Here is a 14,604-nt window from a genome sequence, read left to right on the forward strand (position 1 = left end):
TACACATACTAGGGACAATTCTTACATTTATGCCAAACCAATTAACCTACAAATCTGTATATCTTTGGAGTGTCGGAGCAAACCGAAGATCTCCGAGAAAACCCATGCAAGTCAAAGGGAACAGACAATAGAAAATAGACAATAGGTGCAGGTGTAGGCCATTCTGTCCTTCGAGCCAGCACCGCCATTCATCCACATTCAGTGCCCCGTTCTTGCCTTCTTCCCATAATCCTTGACTCCGCTATCTTTAAGGGCTCTATCCAATTCTATCTTGAAAGCATACAGAGAATTGGCCTCCACTGCCTTCTGTGACAGAGAATTCCACAGATTCACAACCCTCTGTGTGAAAATGTTTTTCGTCATCTCTGTTCTAAATGGCTTAACCCTTATTCTTAAACTGTGGCCCCTGGTACTGGACTCCCTCAACAAACGTACAATCTCCGTACAGACAAGTGGCTTTAGTCGTGATTGAATCCAGTTTCAGGCACTGTAAAGTAGTAGCTGAACCTCTGCACCACCGTGACCCCCTGAGATACAAGAACATATTTGTCCCCTCTGTTAACAGATGACTGAATGGTCCTCCCATAAGCGATGTTGTAGTACCGATCTTCCAACCTACATCATTGTGGATGCTGGACTTTTTCTCTGTAGCTGTTGATGATCTCTCATGAGATAATTTCCCAGGCAAACTTTCCACCACTGACATCGGGCTCATTGTCCTGCAGGTTCCTGGTTTCCAGGTTTGAGATCAGGAAAGTTGGGGATTTTATTCAGGATGCAATGGATAGAACTGCAGTGGATATGGCCTCCAATGCATTATTGCGGTGTTGCACAGAGAATTACACCATCCCATGCGTGGCTGATGTGGATCTTGCCTGGGGATGCAAGGGCATTGCAGGCAGGGTCAAATTACTCAAGCAAAGCAAAAGAAGCTGAAAATAGTGCAGGAAGGAACTGCAGATGTTGGTTTACACTGAAGATAGACACAAAATGCTGGAGGAACTCAGCGTTTCGGGATGAAGTAATGGGTGATGTTTCAGATCGAGAACTTTCTTCAGACAGAAGGATCTCGACCCGAAACGTCACCCATTCCTTCCATCCAGATATGCTGCCTGTCCTGCTGAGTTACTCCTGCGCTTATTGTCGAAACTGAAAATAGTTTATATCTTACTTATTTTGAGGGAAAGAAGATTGATTTCCAATTGCATTATGATGATAACAGAATTCGAAATTCTGAAGCAATTTTTCATTAATTTTTTTTAACTCGATTATTTATATAACACTATATCAAGCATCTTGCATCATACTTAAAATAAATTTGAAGCATTTAAAAGGTATTAATGCATCAGGGTGGCATGGTGGTGCAACAGTAGAGTTGCTGCCTTACAGTGAAGGGCCTGTCCCACTTAGGCAACTTTTTAGGGAGTCCAGGAGACTCTGCGCTCGCCACATGGTAGCCACATGTTCGCTGGTGGTCTCTGGTGGGTCACCATGGTCTCGAGGAGTTCCCACTTTCTGGGAACTAGTCGCGGCCTCAGTTTGGTCGCAGCAAATCTTTCAACTTGTTGAAACATTTTCTGCGACCAAAAATTGGTCACCATGGAGAAAATCAATAATCCTGTAGTCGTAGGTGCAGTTGTAGTGGGGTTGCCATTTAGTTATGGGTAGTCGAGGTAGTCGTAGATAGTTCTAGTTAATCGCCTTTTCTGACCGGGCATTTTTATTGGCTCATTGGGGGGAAAAAAACGTAAGCAGGAGTTTTCAGAACCAAGGATAACCAACCCGCCGAACTTCATAGCTGTGTATCTCTGGATTATTAAAAGTTGTCTGGCTTCTTAAAAGTTGTCTCTACTTCTCCCCCCTTCTTCCCCATTCTCCCCTCCCCCCTCATTTGAAGGACTCACCGTACATCGTGCGAGCTGTCTTAACCTTCCTGTTCATCGCGGTGTGTGTCTGTATCACCTTGGCTTTGCACCATGTGAATTTCAGACAGCGCTCCCCCACTTGCACTGGCCCCGCCTGCGTGGGTGTGGGTGTGGGTGTGTGTGTGTGTGTGTGTGTCCGTGTGTGTCCGTGTGTCCGTGTGTGTGTGTGTCCGTGTGTGTGTGTCCGTGTGTCCCCTAAGTGGGACAGGCCCTTGAGTGTGGCGCAGGAGACCCGGGCTCGATCCCAACGACGGGTGCTGTCTGTATGGAGTTTCTACGTTCTCCCCCTGACTGCGTGGGTTTTCTCTGAGATCTTCGATTTCCTCCCACACTCCAAAGACTTACAGATTTGTAGATTAATTCTCTTGTTATACGTGTAAATTGCCCCCAGTATGTGTAGGGTAGTGTTAATATGCGGGGATCGCTGTTCGTCGCGGACTCGTTTGGCCGAAGGGCCTGTTTCTCTAAACTAAATTAAAATCTAAAATTTAATGAACCATTCTTTACTTGTCAATGTTGATCCGTAACATAAAAGGTTTGTGTCCGGTAGATTTGTAATGACAGTCTTCTTCATTTAGGTTGCTTTCAGCTCTGCAATGCTTTCCGAACACAAGATATGGAGATCGATCAGTGTTTACTGGAGTCACTTCCTTCAGGACGGAGGCAGCAGCTGGTGAAACGTACGCGATGTGAACAAGTAAAGGCTTATTACGAGCGGGAAAAACTCCAGCAACAGACTGGATTCAAACACAAACAAGCAAAGAAGAGAAATGTCCACTTTAGGCCAACAGACATGATAAAGGAGGCCATTGTAAGACATGATGAAAAAGAAGGTATAGTAGCTGGAAGATTTTTATACTAAAGTATAACACCTGTCCGAAGGTCTTCTCCATTGTTAGAGTGAGGCTAAACACAAATTGGTGAAGAGCATTTCATATTTCGCTTGAGCAGCTTACAACCCAGTGGTATGAGTATTGATTTCTCTAACTTCAAGTAAGAGAATTACGGCATTCCCTTCTCTCTATCCCTCCCCCACCCAAGTCGCACCAGCTCCTCGTTTTCACACAACAAACAGCTAACAATGGCCTGTTTCCTTTATCATCGTTACTTTATTGCGTATCTTTCATTCATTGTTTTTTTTTAAATCTCTCTACAACATAAAGTGATAGAGTGTGGAAACAGGCCCTTCAGTCCAACTTGCCCACACCGGCCAACAATGTCCCAGCTACACTAGTCGCACTTGCCTGCGCTTGGTTCATATCTCTCCAAACCTGCCTTATCCATTTACCTATCTAATTGTTTCTAAAACAATGGGATAGTCCCAATCACAGCTACCTCCTCTGGCAGCTTGTTCCATACACCCACCACCATTTGTGTGAAAAAGTTACCTCTCGGATTCCTATTTAATCTTTTCCCCATCACCTTGAACCTTTGTCCTCTACTCGATTCCCCTACAATGGGCAAAAGACTCTGTGCATCTATCCGATTTATTCCGCTCATGATTTTATACACCTCTATAAGATCCCCTCTCATCCTCCTGCACTCCATGGGATAGAGACCCAGCCTACTCAACCTCTCCCTGTAGCTCACACCCTGGCAACATCCTCGTAAATCTTTTCTGAACCCTTTCAAGCTTGACAATATCTTTACTATAACGTGGCGCCAGAACTGAACACAATATTTAAATGCGGTCTCACCAAAGTCTTATACAACTGCAACATGACCTTCTATGCTCGATAATCTGACAGTTGAAGGTCAAAGTGCTAAAAGGCTTTTTGACCACCTTATCTACCTGCGAATCGACCTTCAAGGAACCATGCACCTCTACTCCTAGATCCCTTTGCTTTACAACACTACCCAGAGGCCTACCATTTACTGTATAGGTCCTGCCCTTGTTCGACATCCAAAAATGCAACACCTCACACTTCTCTGTATTAAATTCCATCAACCATTCCTCCGCCCACCAGACCAATCAATCAAGATCCTGCTGCAATCTTTCACAACCATCTTCACTATCTGCAAAACCACTAACTTTTGTATCATCAAAAAAACTTGCTAATCTTGCCCTGTATGTTCTCATTCAAATCATTGATGTAGATGACAAACAGTAACGGACCAGGCACTGAACCTTGCGGCACACCACTAGTCATAGGCATCTAGTCTGAGAAACAACCTTCCACCATCACCCTCTGCTTCCTTCCATGGAGCCAATTTGCTTTCCATTCAGTTATCTCTCCTTGGATCCCATGCGATCTAATCTTCCACATCATCGTCTATATCTTTTGTTTCCCTTTTCCCTTACTAGTCTGAAGAAGGGTCTCGACCCGAAGCGTCACCCGTTTCTTCTCTCCAAAGATGCTGCCTGTCCCACTGAGTTACTCCAGCTTTTTGCGTCTATAGTAAATTTTTATACTGTACGCTGGCCAAAAAAAAAGAACAAAATCCATTCACAAGTTTGCCATTTCTTCTTGCCATATTCATTGAGCATAATTATGAGTAAACATACCAATGAAAAGAGGTCTTATGGGCATGTGATGAAACTACAAGGAACATTTTTGTTTCATCTCTTCCTCAAGATACCTGTATTTTGACAACAATCTTGACTTGTCATGATGTTCTTCGCTCAGTCCACCTGGACCTACCTGATCTACCCGTTGCAAACACGTTAATTCCCCTTCCCATTCCCACACTGACCTTTCTGTCCAAGGCCTCCTCCATTGTCAGAGTGAGGCTAAACACAAATTTGAGGAACAGCATCTCATATTTCTCTTGGGCATTTTACAGCCCTGCCATTCCCTCTATCTCCATCCCTCCCACACCAGTCATACCAGCTTCAAAGTTGTCTTGTTGATGAGTCTCATTGTCTGGAACTCGTTTTCACCTTGCCCACAGCTAACAATGGCCTTTTCTTTATTATCTTTCATTCATTTGTCCCACATCTCTCTACATCTCCGTCTATATCTCTTGTTTCCCTTTTCCCTGGCCCTCGGTCTGAAGAAGGGTCTCAACACAAAATGTCACCTATTCCTTTTCTCCAGAGATGTTGCCTGACCCGTTGAGTTACTCCAGCTTTTTATGCCTATGTATATTCTATCACCTTGGACACTATTGGTATTCGATAGCCCATGCAGACATTGTTGTCCGAAGGGTGAGTTTCCATGCTGTTGTTCCCTTGACATGGCTGCCAGTGGCACCAGTGCTAACAGAGGGTTAGTGTAGCATTAGATGTGGAGATGCACATTATTGACAGCTCTGCCAAGCGGAGAGCCAGGTGGGAAACCACTGATGCGTGTTGGGGAATTTAGGAATGTAGATTGTTGGAAACTGGTTCAACTCCTCCCATCCCTGTTGATGTACATCACTGTGCCAGCAACATGCCACAAGTCCAGCACTGAACCACCCCACAGCTCTCCGTGGACCACCTGCCTGGAAGGATTTGTGTAGGGAGGAACTGCAGATGTTGGTTTACACTGGAGATAGACACAAAATGCTGGAGTAACTCAGTGGGACAGGTAGCATCTCTGGAGAGAAAGAATGGGTGAGGTTTCAGGTCAAAACCCTTCTTCGGGCTGAGAGTCAGGGGAGAGGAAAACACAGAGATATGGAAGGGTAAGGTGTGAAAACGAGACATCAAATGGGACGCAGACCAAGGAAAATGTAGAATAGATCATTGTTGGCTAGGGGAAGGTGATAACAAAACATACGCAGATAAAATGTAATTAGGAAAATATTCAGACTGGTCAAAGAACTAGGATGGGAGAGGGTTGGAGAGAGAGGGAAAGCAAGGGTTACTTAAAGTTAGATAAGTCAATATTCATACCACTAGGCTGTAAGCTGCCCAAGCAAAATATGAGGTGTTCCTCCAATTTGCATTGGGCCTCACTCTGACAGTGGAGGAGGCCCAGGACAGAAAGGTCATGAGAATGGGAGGGGGAGTTAAAGTGTTTAGCAACCAGGAGATCAGCTAGGTTAAGGCAGATTGAGCGGAGGTGTTCAATGAAACGATCGCCGAGCCAGCGCTTGGTCTCGCCAATATATACTGTAGGAGTCCACACCTGGAACAGCTGGCTCTTTGGAAGGTGTTTAGCTGCTGAAGGCTGTACAGTGAAACACAAAGGGGAAGGGGTGGGAGTAGGGTAAAAAGCAATAGTTTCTATTGCTTGGAGCAAAAGATGATGAGGGAGCACATAGGATCTTAGTGGACTGTTGTCTCCTGGTGCAGATACAGTTTCTGTTTATTGTCACATGTACTGAGGTACAGTGAAAAGCTTGTGTTGCCTGCTATCCAGTCAGCAGAAAGACAATACATGATTACAATCGAGCCATTCACAGTCTACAGATACATTTAGTTTACTTTAGTTCAGATATACAGTGTGGAAACGGGCCCTTCGACCACCAGGACCGCACCAACCAGCAATCCCTGCATTTAACCCTACCCTACACACACTAGGGGCAATTTTTATATTTACTGCCAATTTACCTCCATACCTGTATGTCTTTGGAATGTGGGAGGAAAGTGAAGATCTAGCAGAAAACCCACATGCTCACAGGGAGAACATACAAATTCCGTACAGACAGCACCCGTAGTCGGGATAAAACCCAGTTCACCGGTGTTGCAAGCGCTGTAAGGCATCAACTCTACCCCTGCGCCACACATCGCGGCCCCTGATAAGGGAATAACGTTTAGTGCAAGGTAAAGCCAGTAAAGTTCGCGATCATGGATAGTCTAAGAGTCACCAATGAGGTAGATAGTAGTTCAGCGCTGCTCTCTGGTTCACCACTGCCAGTTCACCATCCATACTGAGTCACGCTCCACAGCTTCTCACTGAGCAGTGGCACCAGTGGTTCTGCCCAATGCCAGCTTGAAGGGCAGCATTTCCACACTGAGCTCGACTGAATTTCTGCCATGAATCAGTACAGATGAACAGAATTTTACAGCACATTAAACAGACATTCAGTTGCAGCAACCTGGAACAAAGAAGCAAGCAATTAAAATAAATTAAAAGTAGCCCAATTACTTATAACACAAAATACCTTTTGAAAAAAACCTATGTAAAATTAATTACACATTTTTCTTCCTGATTGCTCTTACTAATTTCTCAATAAATGGCAGCATTTATCAGTACCTATTGTTATCCATTGTATTAGACTGGCTGATTTCTAATTGGAACAAATGAGCAAGTATTCCAAATTTAAGTTCAATCAGAATCTGAAAAAAAATGGTTGAGTCACTTGCTCAGTGTTGGTACTGGTGTTCACAAGTTCACAAGTTATAGGGGTAGAATTAGGCCATTCGGACCATCGCGTCTACTCCACCATTCAATCATGGATAATCTCTGCCTCCTAATCCCATTTCTCTGCTTTGTCCACATTACCCTTGATCCCTGTTCCAATCAAGAATTTATCTCTCTGCTTTAAAAATATCCACTGACCTGGCTTCCACAGCCTTGTGTGGAAATGAGTTCCACAGATTAACTACCCTCTGATTAAAGTTTCTCCTCACCTGCTTTCTAAAAGAACGCCCTTTACTTCTGAGGCTATGATCTCTAGTCCTTGACTCTCCCACCAGTGGAAACATCCTTTCCACATCCACATCCATCTATGCCTTTCATTATTCTGTAAGTTTTAATGAGGTCCCCCCTCAACATTCTAAACTCCAGAGTGTAGAGGCCCAGTGCTGTCAACTGCTCATAATCTGCTAACCCACTCATTCCTGGGATCATTCTTATAAACGTCCAGAGCTAACACATCCTTCCTCGGATATGGGGCCCATATTTTCTCATAGTTGTTCCCAAGCATCTTCTATCAAGGAGGGAGGATTAATGCTGTTCATAAAAGATGGAATCAAATGTTATAAATATATTAAGGGGGAGAGGGGTAACTGAGAGAGAAGAGGTTCCTCAGAAACTAAAGTGGTCATCTATGTGTGGAGTCACAGGAGAAAAGCAAGGTTCTCAATGATTATTTCTCCTCTCTTTTTACCATGGAGATAGACATGAAGACCAGGGAACTTTAGACAGTTCATGGAGATGTCTTGAGATTTAGAAGGTCTACAGAGATGGGGACAAGCGAATGTAGGTGAGACTAGCCCAACAGTGGCATCTTGGTTGGCATGGACAAGTTGGGCGGAAGAGCCTGGATACAGAATTGGTTTAATGGAAGGAAGCAGAGAGTGATGATTTCTCTGATTCATCCATGCCTTCATCTCCTCCCGACTGGACTATTGCAACTCACTTCTCCTTGGCATCAGCTCCACCTACATCAACCGACTCCAACTGGTCCAGAACGCAGCCGCCCGACTCATCACCTACACCAAATCCTGGCATCACATCACTCCAGTCCTCAAACAAGTTCACTGGCTTCCCATCTCCCACCGGATCACCTACACAATCCTGATCCTCACCTACAAAGCCCTCCACCATCTGGCCCCCCCATATCTCACTGACCTCCTCTCCCCCTACCAACCCTCATGGTCCCTCAGATCCACATCAGCCAGTCTCCTCTCCATCCACAAATCCAACCTCCGCAGTTTTGGGGACAGAGCCTTCTCCAGGGCAGCTCCCAGGCTCTGGAACTCCCTCCCCCAACTGATCCGCAATTCCGTGTCCCTCACCATCTTCCAGTCCCGCCTCAAGACCCATCACTTCACCTCTGCCTATCCTTAGCCCCACGTCCCCCTTCCTTTTCATCTGTGCATTCATTGCCTCATATTGTGTTTTGAATTGTATTCTGTCTTTACTTTGTGTACTAGTCATGTCTCTACTATTTATTTCATTCCCCTTACATGTCTTTCCTCTACCTGCTAATTTTTTGTAAGGTGTCCTTGAGACTCTTGAAAGGCGCCCATAAATAAAATTTATTATTATTATTATTATGGTTTAAAGTTGTTTTTCGGACTGGAGGCCAATGACTCATAGTGTGCCTCAGGGATTGTTATGGGCCCATTGCTGTTTCTGTCAATGATTTAGATGAGAATGTACAAGGTGCGATTTGTAAGTTTGCAGATAACGGTAAAGTAGGTGGTCATAGATATTGAAAATGGCTATTTTATCACAGAAAATGAAAATGAAAATCACAGCAGGACATTGATCAGAAAGGCGGAGGAATGGCGAATGGAGTTGAATGCAGATTAATGCGATGTGTTTCATTTTGGGAAGTTAAACTAGGATCTATGGAGAAAATGAATAGGTGATGTTTCGGGTCGAGACTCTTCTGCAGACTGAGAGTCAGGGGAAAATGAAATGAGAGATATAGATGGTGATGTAGAGAGACATAGACCAAATGAATGAATGACATGCAAAAAAGTAACAAAAAGGAAACAGACACTTGTACATTGGTTCAACACAACAGTCCAATCTAAGTTCAGGAAATGAACTGTATCAAGAATATCTTAGTGGCTGCTGCTTCACAATATATTTCTTCATTTTAAAGTCATAATGTCATCCAAGATGATCCATCAAAGCAAGTGCATTTGCCTGCATTTTGCCAAACTACATATGTATCTGTTCAAACGTCTTAAATGGTGTTACACAAAAATGCTGGAGAAACTCAGCGGGTGTAGCAGCATCTATGGAGCGAAGTAAATAGGTAACGTTTCAGGCCGGAACCCTTCTTCAGACTGATGGGGGGTGGGGGCGGGGAGAAGTAAGGAAAAAGGAGGAGGAGGAACCCGAGGGCTGGGGGATGGGAGGAGACAGCCCGAGGGCTGAGGAAGGGGAGGAGACAGCAAGGGCTAACAAAATTGGGAAAATTCAATGTTCATGCCCGCAGGATGCAGACTCCCCAAGCGGATAATATGAGGTGCTGTTCCTCCAATTTCCAGTGTTGCTCGCTCTGGCCATGGAAGAGACCCAGGACAGAGAGGTCGGATACGGAATGGGAGGGGGAGTCGAACTGCTGAGCCACCGGGAGGTCAGGTTGGTTATTGCGGACTGAGCGGAGGTGTTCGGCGAAACGATCGCCAATGTAGATCAGCTGACATCTAGAGCAGCGGATGCAACAGATGAGGTTGGAGGAGATGCAGGTGAACCTCTGTCGCACCTGGAATGACTGCTTGGGTCCTTGAATGGAGTCAAGGGGGGAGGTGAAGGGACAAATGTTGCATCTCTTGCGGTTGCAACCCGGGGAGGGGGTGGTACGAAACTGATGGGAAGAATTGACAAGGGAGTTACGGAGGGAGCGGTCTTTGCGGAAGGCAGACATGGGGGGAGATGGGAAGATGTGGCGAGTGGTGGGGTCACGTTGGAGGTGGCGAAACTGACGGAGGATTACTTGTTGTATGTGACGGCTGATGGGGTGAAAGGTGAGGACTAGGGGGACTCTGCCCTTGTTGCGAGTGGGGGGATGGGGAGAGAGAGCAGTGTTGCGGGGTATGGAAGAGACCTTGGTGTGATCCTCATCTATGGTGGAGGAGGTGAACCCCCGTTCCCTGAAGAATGAGGACATTTCAGATGCCCTGGTGTGGAACGCCTGTTAAATGATGTTATTGTACCAGCCACAACTACTTCCTCTGGCAACTCATTCCGTATTCTCACCACCCTCTGAGTGAAAACGTTGCCCCTCAGCTTCCTACTGAATCCTCCCCCTCTCAACTTAACCTATTCTCTCTGGCTCTTCATTTCCCTTCCCAAGGAAAAATAATGCACCAAATATTTGCCTTTTTCTTGGCTCACGCCAATCTCTTCAAAATGCACCCCATCCAACCTTTTCTATATACATACTGCTCTTATGTAGAAACATAAAAACATAGAAAGTAGGTGCAGGAGTAGGCCATTTGGCTCTTCGAGGCATCACCGCCATTCAATATGATCATGGCTGATCATCCAAAATCAGTACCTCTTTCCTGCTTTCTCCACATATCCCTTGATTCCGTTAGCCCTAAGAGATGTCTATCTCTCTCTTTAATACATCCAGTGAATTGGCCTCCAGAGAATTCCACAGATTCACAATTCTCTGGGTGAAAAAGATTTTCCTCATCTCAGTCCTAAACGGCTGACCCCTTATTCTTAAACGACAGTTTGCTAAGCCTGTACATACATATATACATGTAAGATATAGAACAAATGAATGAAAGATGCAAAAAAGTAACAAAAAGGAAACGGGAACCTTTGCCCCTTACAAGTGCGATGATATAGTCTTTACAGGCCAAGGCAAGAATGTCCACTGCAAAAGATTTATCTGTATCACAATTACTTTCACCTCCTTGTTACAAAAATTCATAATCGATGAAACAGATATTTAATATATGGACATGCATGCCAAAAAATAAAATCCATATACTGAATACAAAACTGTATAAAAACAAATGATTGGTCAAATGCATCTTATAATCCTTTTTTTGTTACATAAAACATGGAGTTTTAAGTATCCTTAAACAGGAGGAAACTTCTGTATAGAAATTTCAATACATTGCATAATTGAACAAATCAATTCACAGTGCTCGGGTGAACACAGAGTAATTTTGCATCCAGGTACCCCAGATCTCTTTTGGCTCCATTTCATCGTATTTATTCTAATGAAATCTTAGGTGATTGAGTCTTAACATTCTATAGTCCAAGGACACCAACTCCAGCTTTAATATTCTTTTCCATATACATTAATTTCCCCATGCCTGGTGGATTTCTAGTAAATTTCCTTTCAATACTTTTCCAATGCTTTCTTAAAGAGTGCTGTCTAAAATTGAAGACGGCACTCTGGTTGGAGATCGCCAAAGATTTATAAAAGTTTAGCCCAGCTTCCTTGCTTTTGTAATCTCTGTCTCTGTTAGCAAAACCAAGCATCCCTGATACATTTAAATTGTGTTCTTAACATGTCTGGCCATTTTCTGAGATTTCTGTAATAGATCTCAGATCTTTCTGTAACAACTCCAAACCAACTTCCCTTCCATTGACTCCATTTATACCTCACGCTGCCTCGGCAAGGCCAGCAGCACAATCAAGAATGTGTCACAGCCTGGCCACTCCCTCTTCTCCTCTCTCCCATCAGGCAAAAGGTATAGAGTGTGAAAACGCACACCGCCAGATTCAGAGACAGTTTCTTCCCAGCTATTATCAAGTAACGGTATCATCCTACCACAATCAGAGAGCAGTGCTGAACAACTATCTACCTCTTTGGGTGATCCACGGACTATCCTTGATCGGACGTTGCTGGCTTTACCTTGCACTAAACATTATTCCCTTATCATGTATCTATACACTGTAAATGGCTGGATTGTAATCATGTATTGTCTTTCTGCTGTCTGGTTAGCACGCAACAAAAGCTCTACCTCGGTACACATGACAATAAACTAAATTAAACAAAACTAAGCAACTAACCAGATAGAGAATTGGCTTCTTGATAGGAAATGGAGGATGGTGGTGGTACATTGTTTTTCTGACTAGTGGCCTGTAATTCCTGGTGTACCTCAAGAACCAGTGCTTGGGCCAATGCTGTTAGTCATCTATATCATTGATTTGGAAGAGAATGCAGAGCATAATTAGTAAGTTGATGATACTTAAATAGATGGTATCGTAGACAATGAGGATAGTTAGCAAGAATTACAACGTGATCTCGATCAGCTGAGCAAGTGTTGTGAAGAATGGCTAATGGAGTTTAATTCGGATAAGTGTGAAGTGTTGCATTCAGGAAATCAAACCAGGGCAGGTCCTTCACTGTGAGCTGTAGAGCCTCGGGGAATGTTGTAGAGCAGAAGGATCTCGGAGTACAGAAATATAGTTCCTTGAAAGTGGCATCACAAGTGGAAAGGGTGGTGAAGAAGACTATTGGGATACTGGCCTTCTTTCAGTTAGGGAATTGAGTATGGGAGATAGGATGTTATGCTGCAGTTGTACAGTTTAGGTTAACTTATTATTGTCACGTGTACTGTGAAAAGCTTTTGTTTGCATGCTATCCAGTCAAAGAAAATACTATACATAATTGTAATCAGGCCGTCAACAGTGTACAGATAAAAGATAAAGGGTACAACATTTAGTACAAGATAAAGTCCGATAAAGGCCAATTAAAAACAGTTCACAAGTCTCCAAAGAGGTAGATGAGAAATCAGGACCCACTCTCGCTCAAGGGTTCCCAACCTGGGGTAAATTTCACCTACCCAGGGTGTAAATTTGTTGATTCTGGATTTGTACATATTTTTTCTCATTGACTGACTGTGCTCTGTTCTGGTATATTCCTTGTACACTGACTACTGTGCAGCAAAATACCAATCTAACTCGTTACAAGGTTACAGATAAGGTCAGATATCAAATAATATCAAATAATGATGAGACGGAGTACTGGAAGAAGAACCTCCTAACCTGATCTGTTCATCATTAGTTGTTCATAAATAAGGGAAATAACATTGGTATGTGCTATTAAAGTTACCAGGGGTAAACAGGATGAAAAAGGTTGCAAACCCCTGTTCTGATGAGAGGATGGTTCAGTTCCCCGATTACAGTTGCGAAGAAACTAATCCCTGAATCTGGATGCAGGTGCTCTCAAACGTCTAAACCTCTTGCCTGATGGGAGAGGGTAGAAGAAAGAGTGGCCAGGGTGCGACTTGTTTTTGATTATGCTGGCGGCCTTGCCGAGGCAGCGTGAATTGTATCTGGAGTCAATGGAAGCAAAGATAGACACAAAATGCTGGATTAATTCAAAAGGACAGGCAGCATCTCTGGACAAATAGACTGGGTGACATTTTGGGTTGAGACCCTTCTTCAATCACACAGGGGGAGCAGCGAGAGAAAATGTTGCAAACTCTCGTAGGAGAGAGGCGATTGCTGCCTGTCCTGCTGAGTTACTTCAGCTTTTTGTGTCTATCTTCGGTTTAAACCAGCATCTGAAGTTCCTTACTACACATTTCTTCAACGGAAGTAAGGTTGAATTGTGGAATGGCCTTGGCCATTTCTTACGGCCTTTTGATGGAGCTGTGCCTAAATCAGGATGTGATCCATCCTGATAAAATGCTTTCAACAGCACATCTGTGCAGGTTGGTGAGGGTTGGGGACATGCCAAACTTCCTACATCTTCTCAGGAAATAGAAGCATTGGTGTGCTTTCTTGGCCATAATTTTGTTGCGGCTGGTCCAGGACAAATTGCCGGTGATATTTATTACAAAGAACCTGAAACTATCAACCTTCTCTACTTTGGTGCCATCAACGCTTCACTTCCTGAAGTCAATTACAATCTCCCTGGTCTTGCTGTCATTGAGGGAGAGGTTGTTGTCTTGGCACCAGGTTAGGAGATTCTCAATCTTCTTCCAGTACTCCGTCTCATCATTATTTGATATTATTTGATATCTGACCTTATCTGTGACCTTGTAACTTGAGTTAGATTGGTATTTGGCTGTACAGTCGTCAGTGTACAAGGAGTATAGTAGGGGGCTGAGAAAGCATCCTTGAGAGGAAAAAAAGTTGAGGATTATCGTAGAGGATGATTTGTCCACTAACCTCACTGATTGTGGTCTGTTGGTCAGGAAATAGAGGATCCAGTTGCAGAGGGGAGTGGTGACTCCATGGGTTCCATGAGTTTGGAGATGAGCTTGGATAGAATCATGATGTTGACAGTAGAGCTATGGTCTATTAATGGGAGTCTGACATAGGTGTCCTTATCCAAGTGTTCCAGGGAGCAGTGCAGGGTCAGGGACATGTGAACCCACTGTGGCAGTAGGCAAAATGCAGTGTGTCAATGTGTGCCATAACCAGCC

General features: G+C 44.1%; 1 protein-coding gene across 1 annotated transcript in view; it reads left to right on the top strand.

The window, feature by feature from the left end:
* Nucleotides 1-2,509: 2,509 nt before the first annotated feature.
* Nucleotides 2,510-14,604, top strand: part of myo16 (myosin XVI) — a 278,895-nt gene continuing 266,800 nt past the window's right edge. The window contains exon 1 of the mRNA XM_055637409.1: nucleotides 2,510-2,758. Coding sequence (XP_055493384.1) covers nucleotides 2,542-2,758 — 217 coding nt within the window. The 5' untranslated portion in view covers nucleotides 2,510-2,541. The remainder of the gene's footprint in view (nucleotides 2,759-14,604) is intronic.

The sequence above is a fragment of the Leucoraja erinacea genome, chromosome 6, assembly GCF_028641065.1.
Source record: "Leucoraja erinacea ecotype New England chromosome 6, Leri_hhj_1, whole genome shotgun sequence".
Lineage (NCBI taxonomy): Eukaryota > Metazoa > Chordata > Chondrichthyes > Rajiformes > Rajidae > Leucoraja > Leucoraja erinaceus.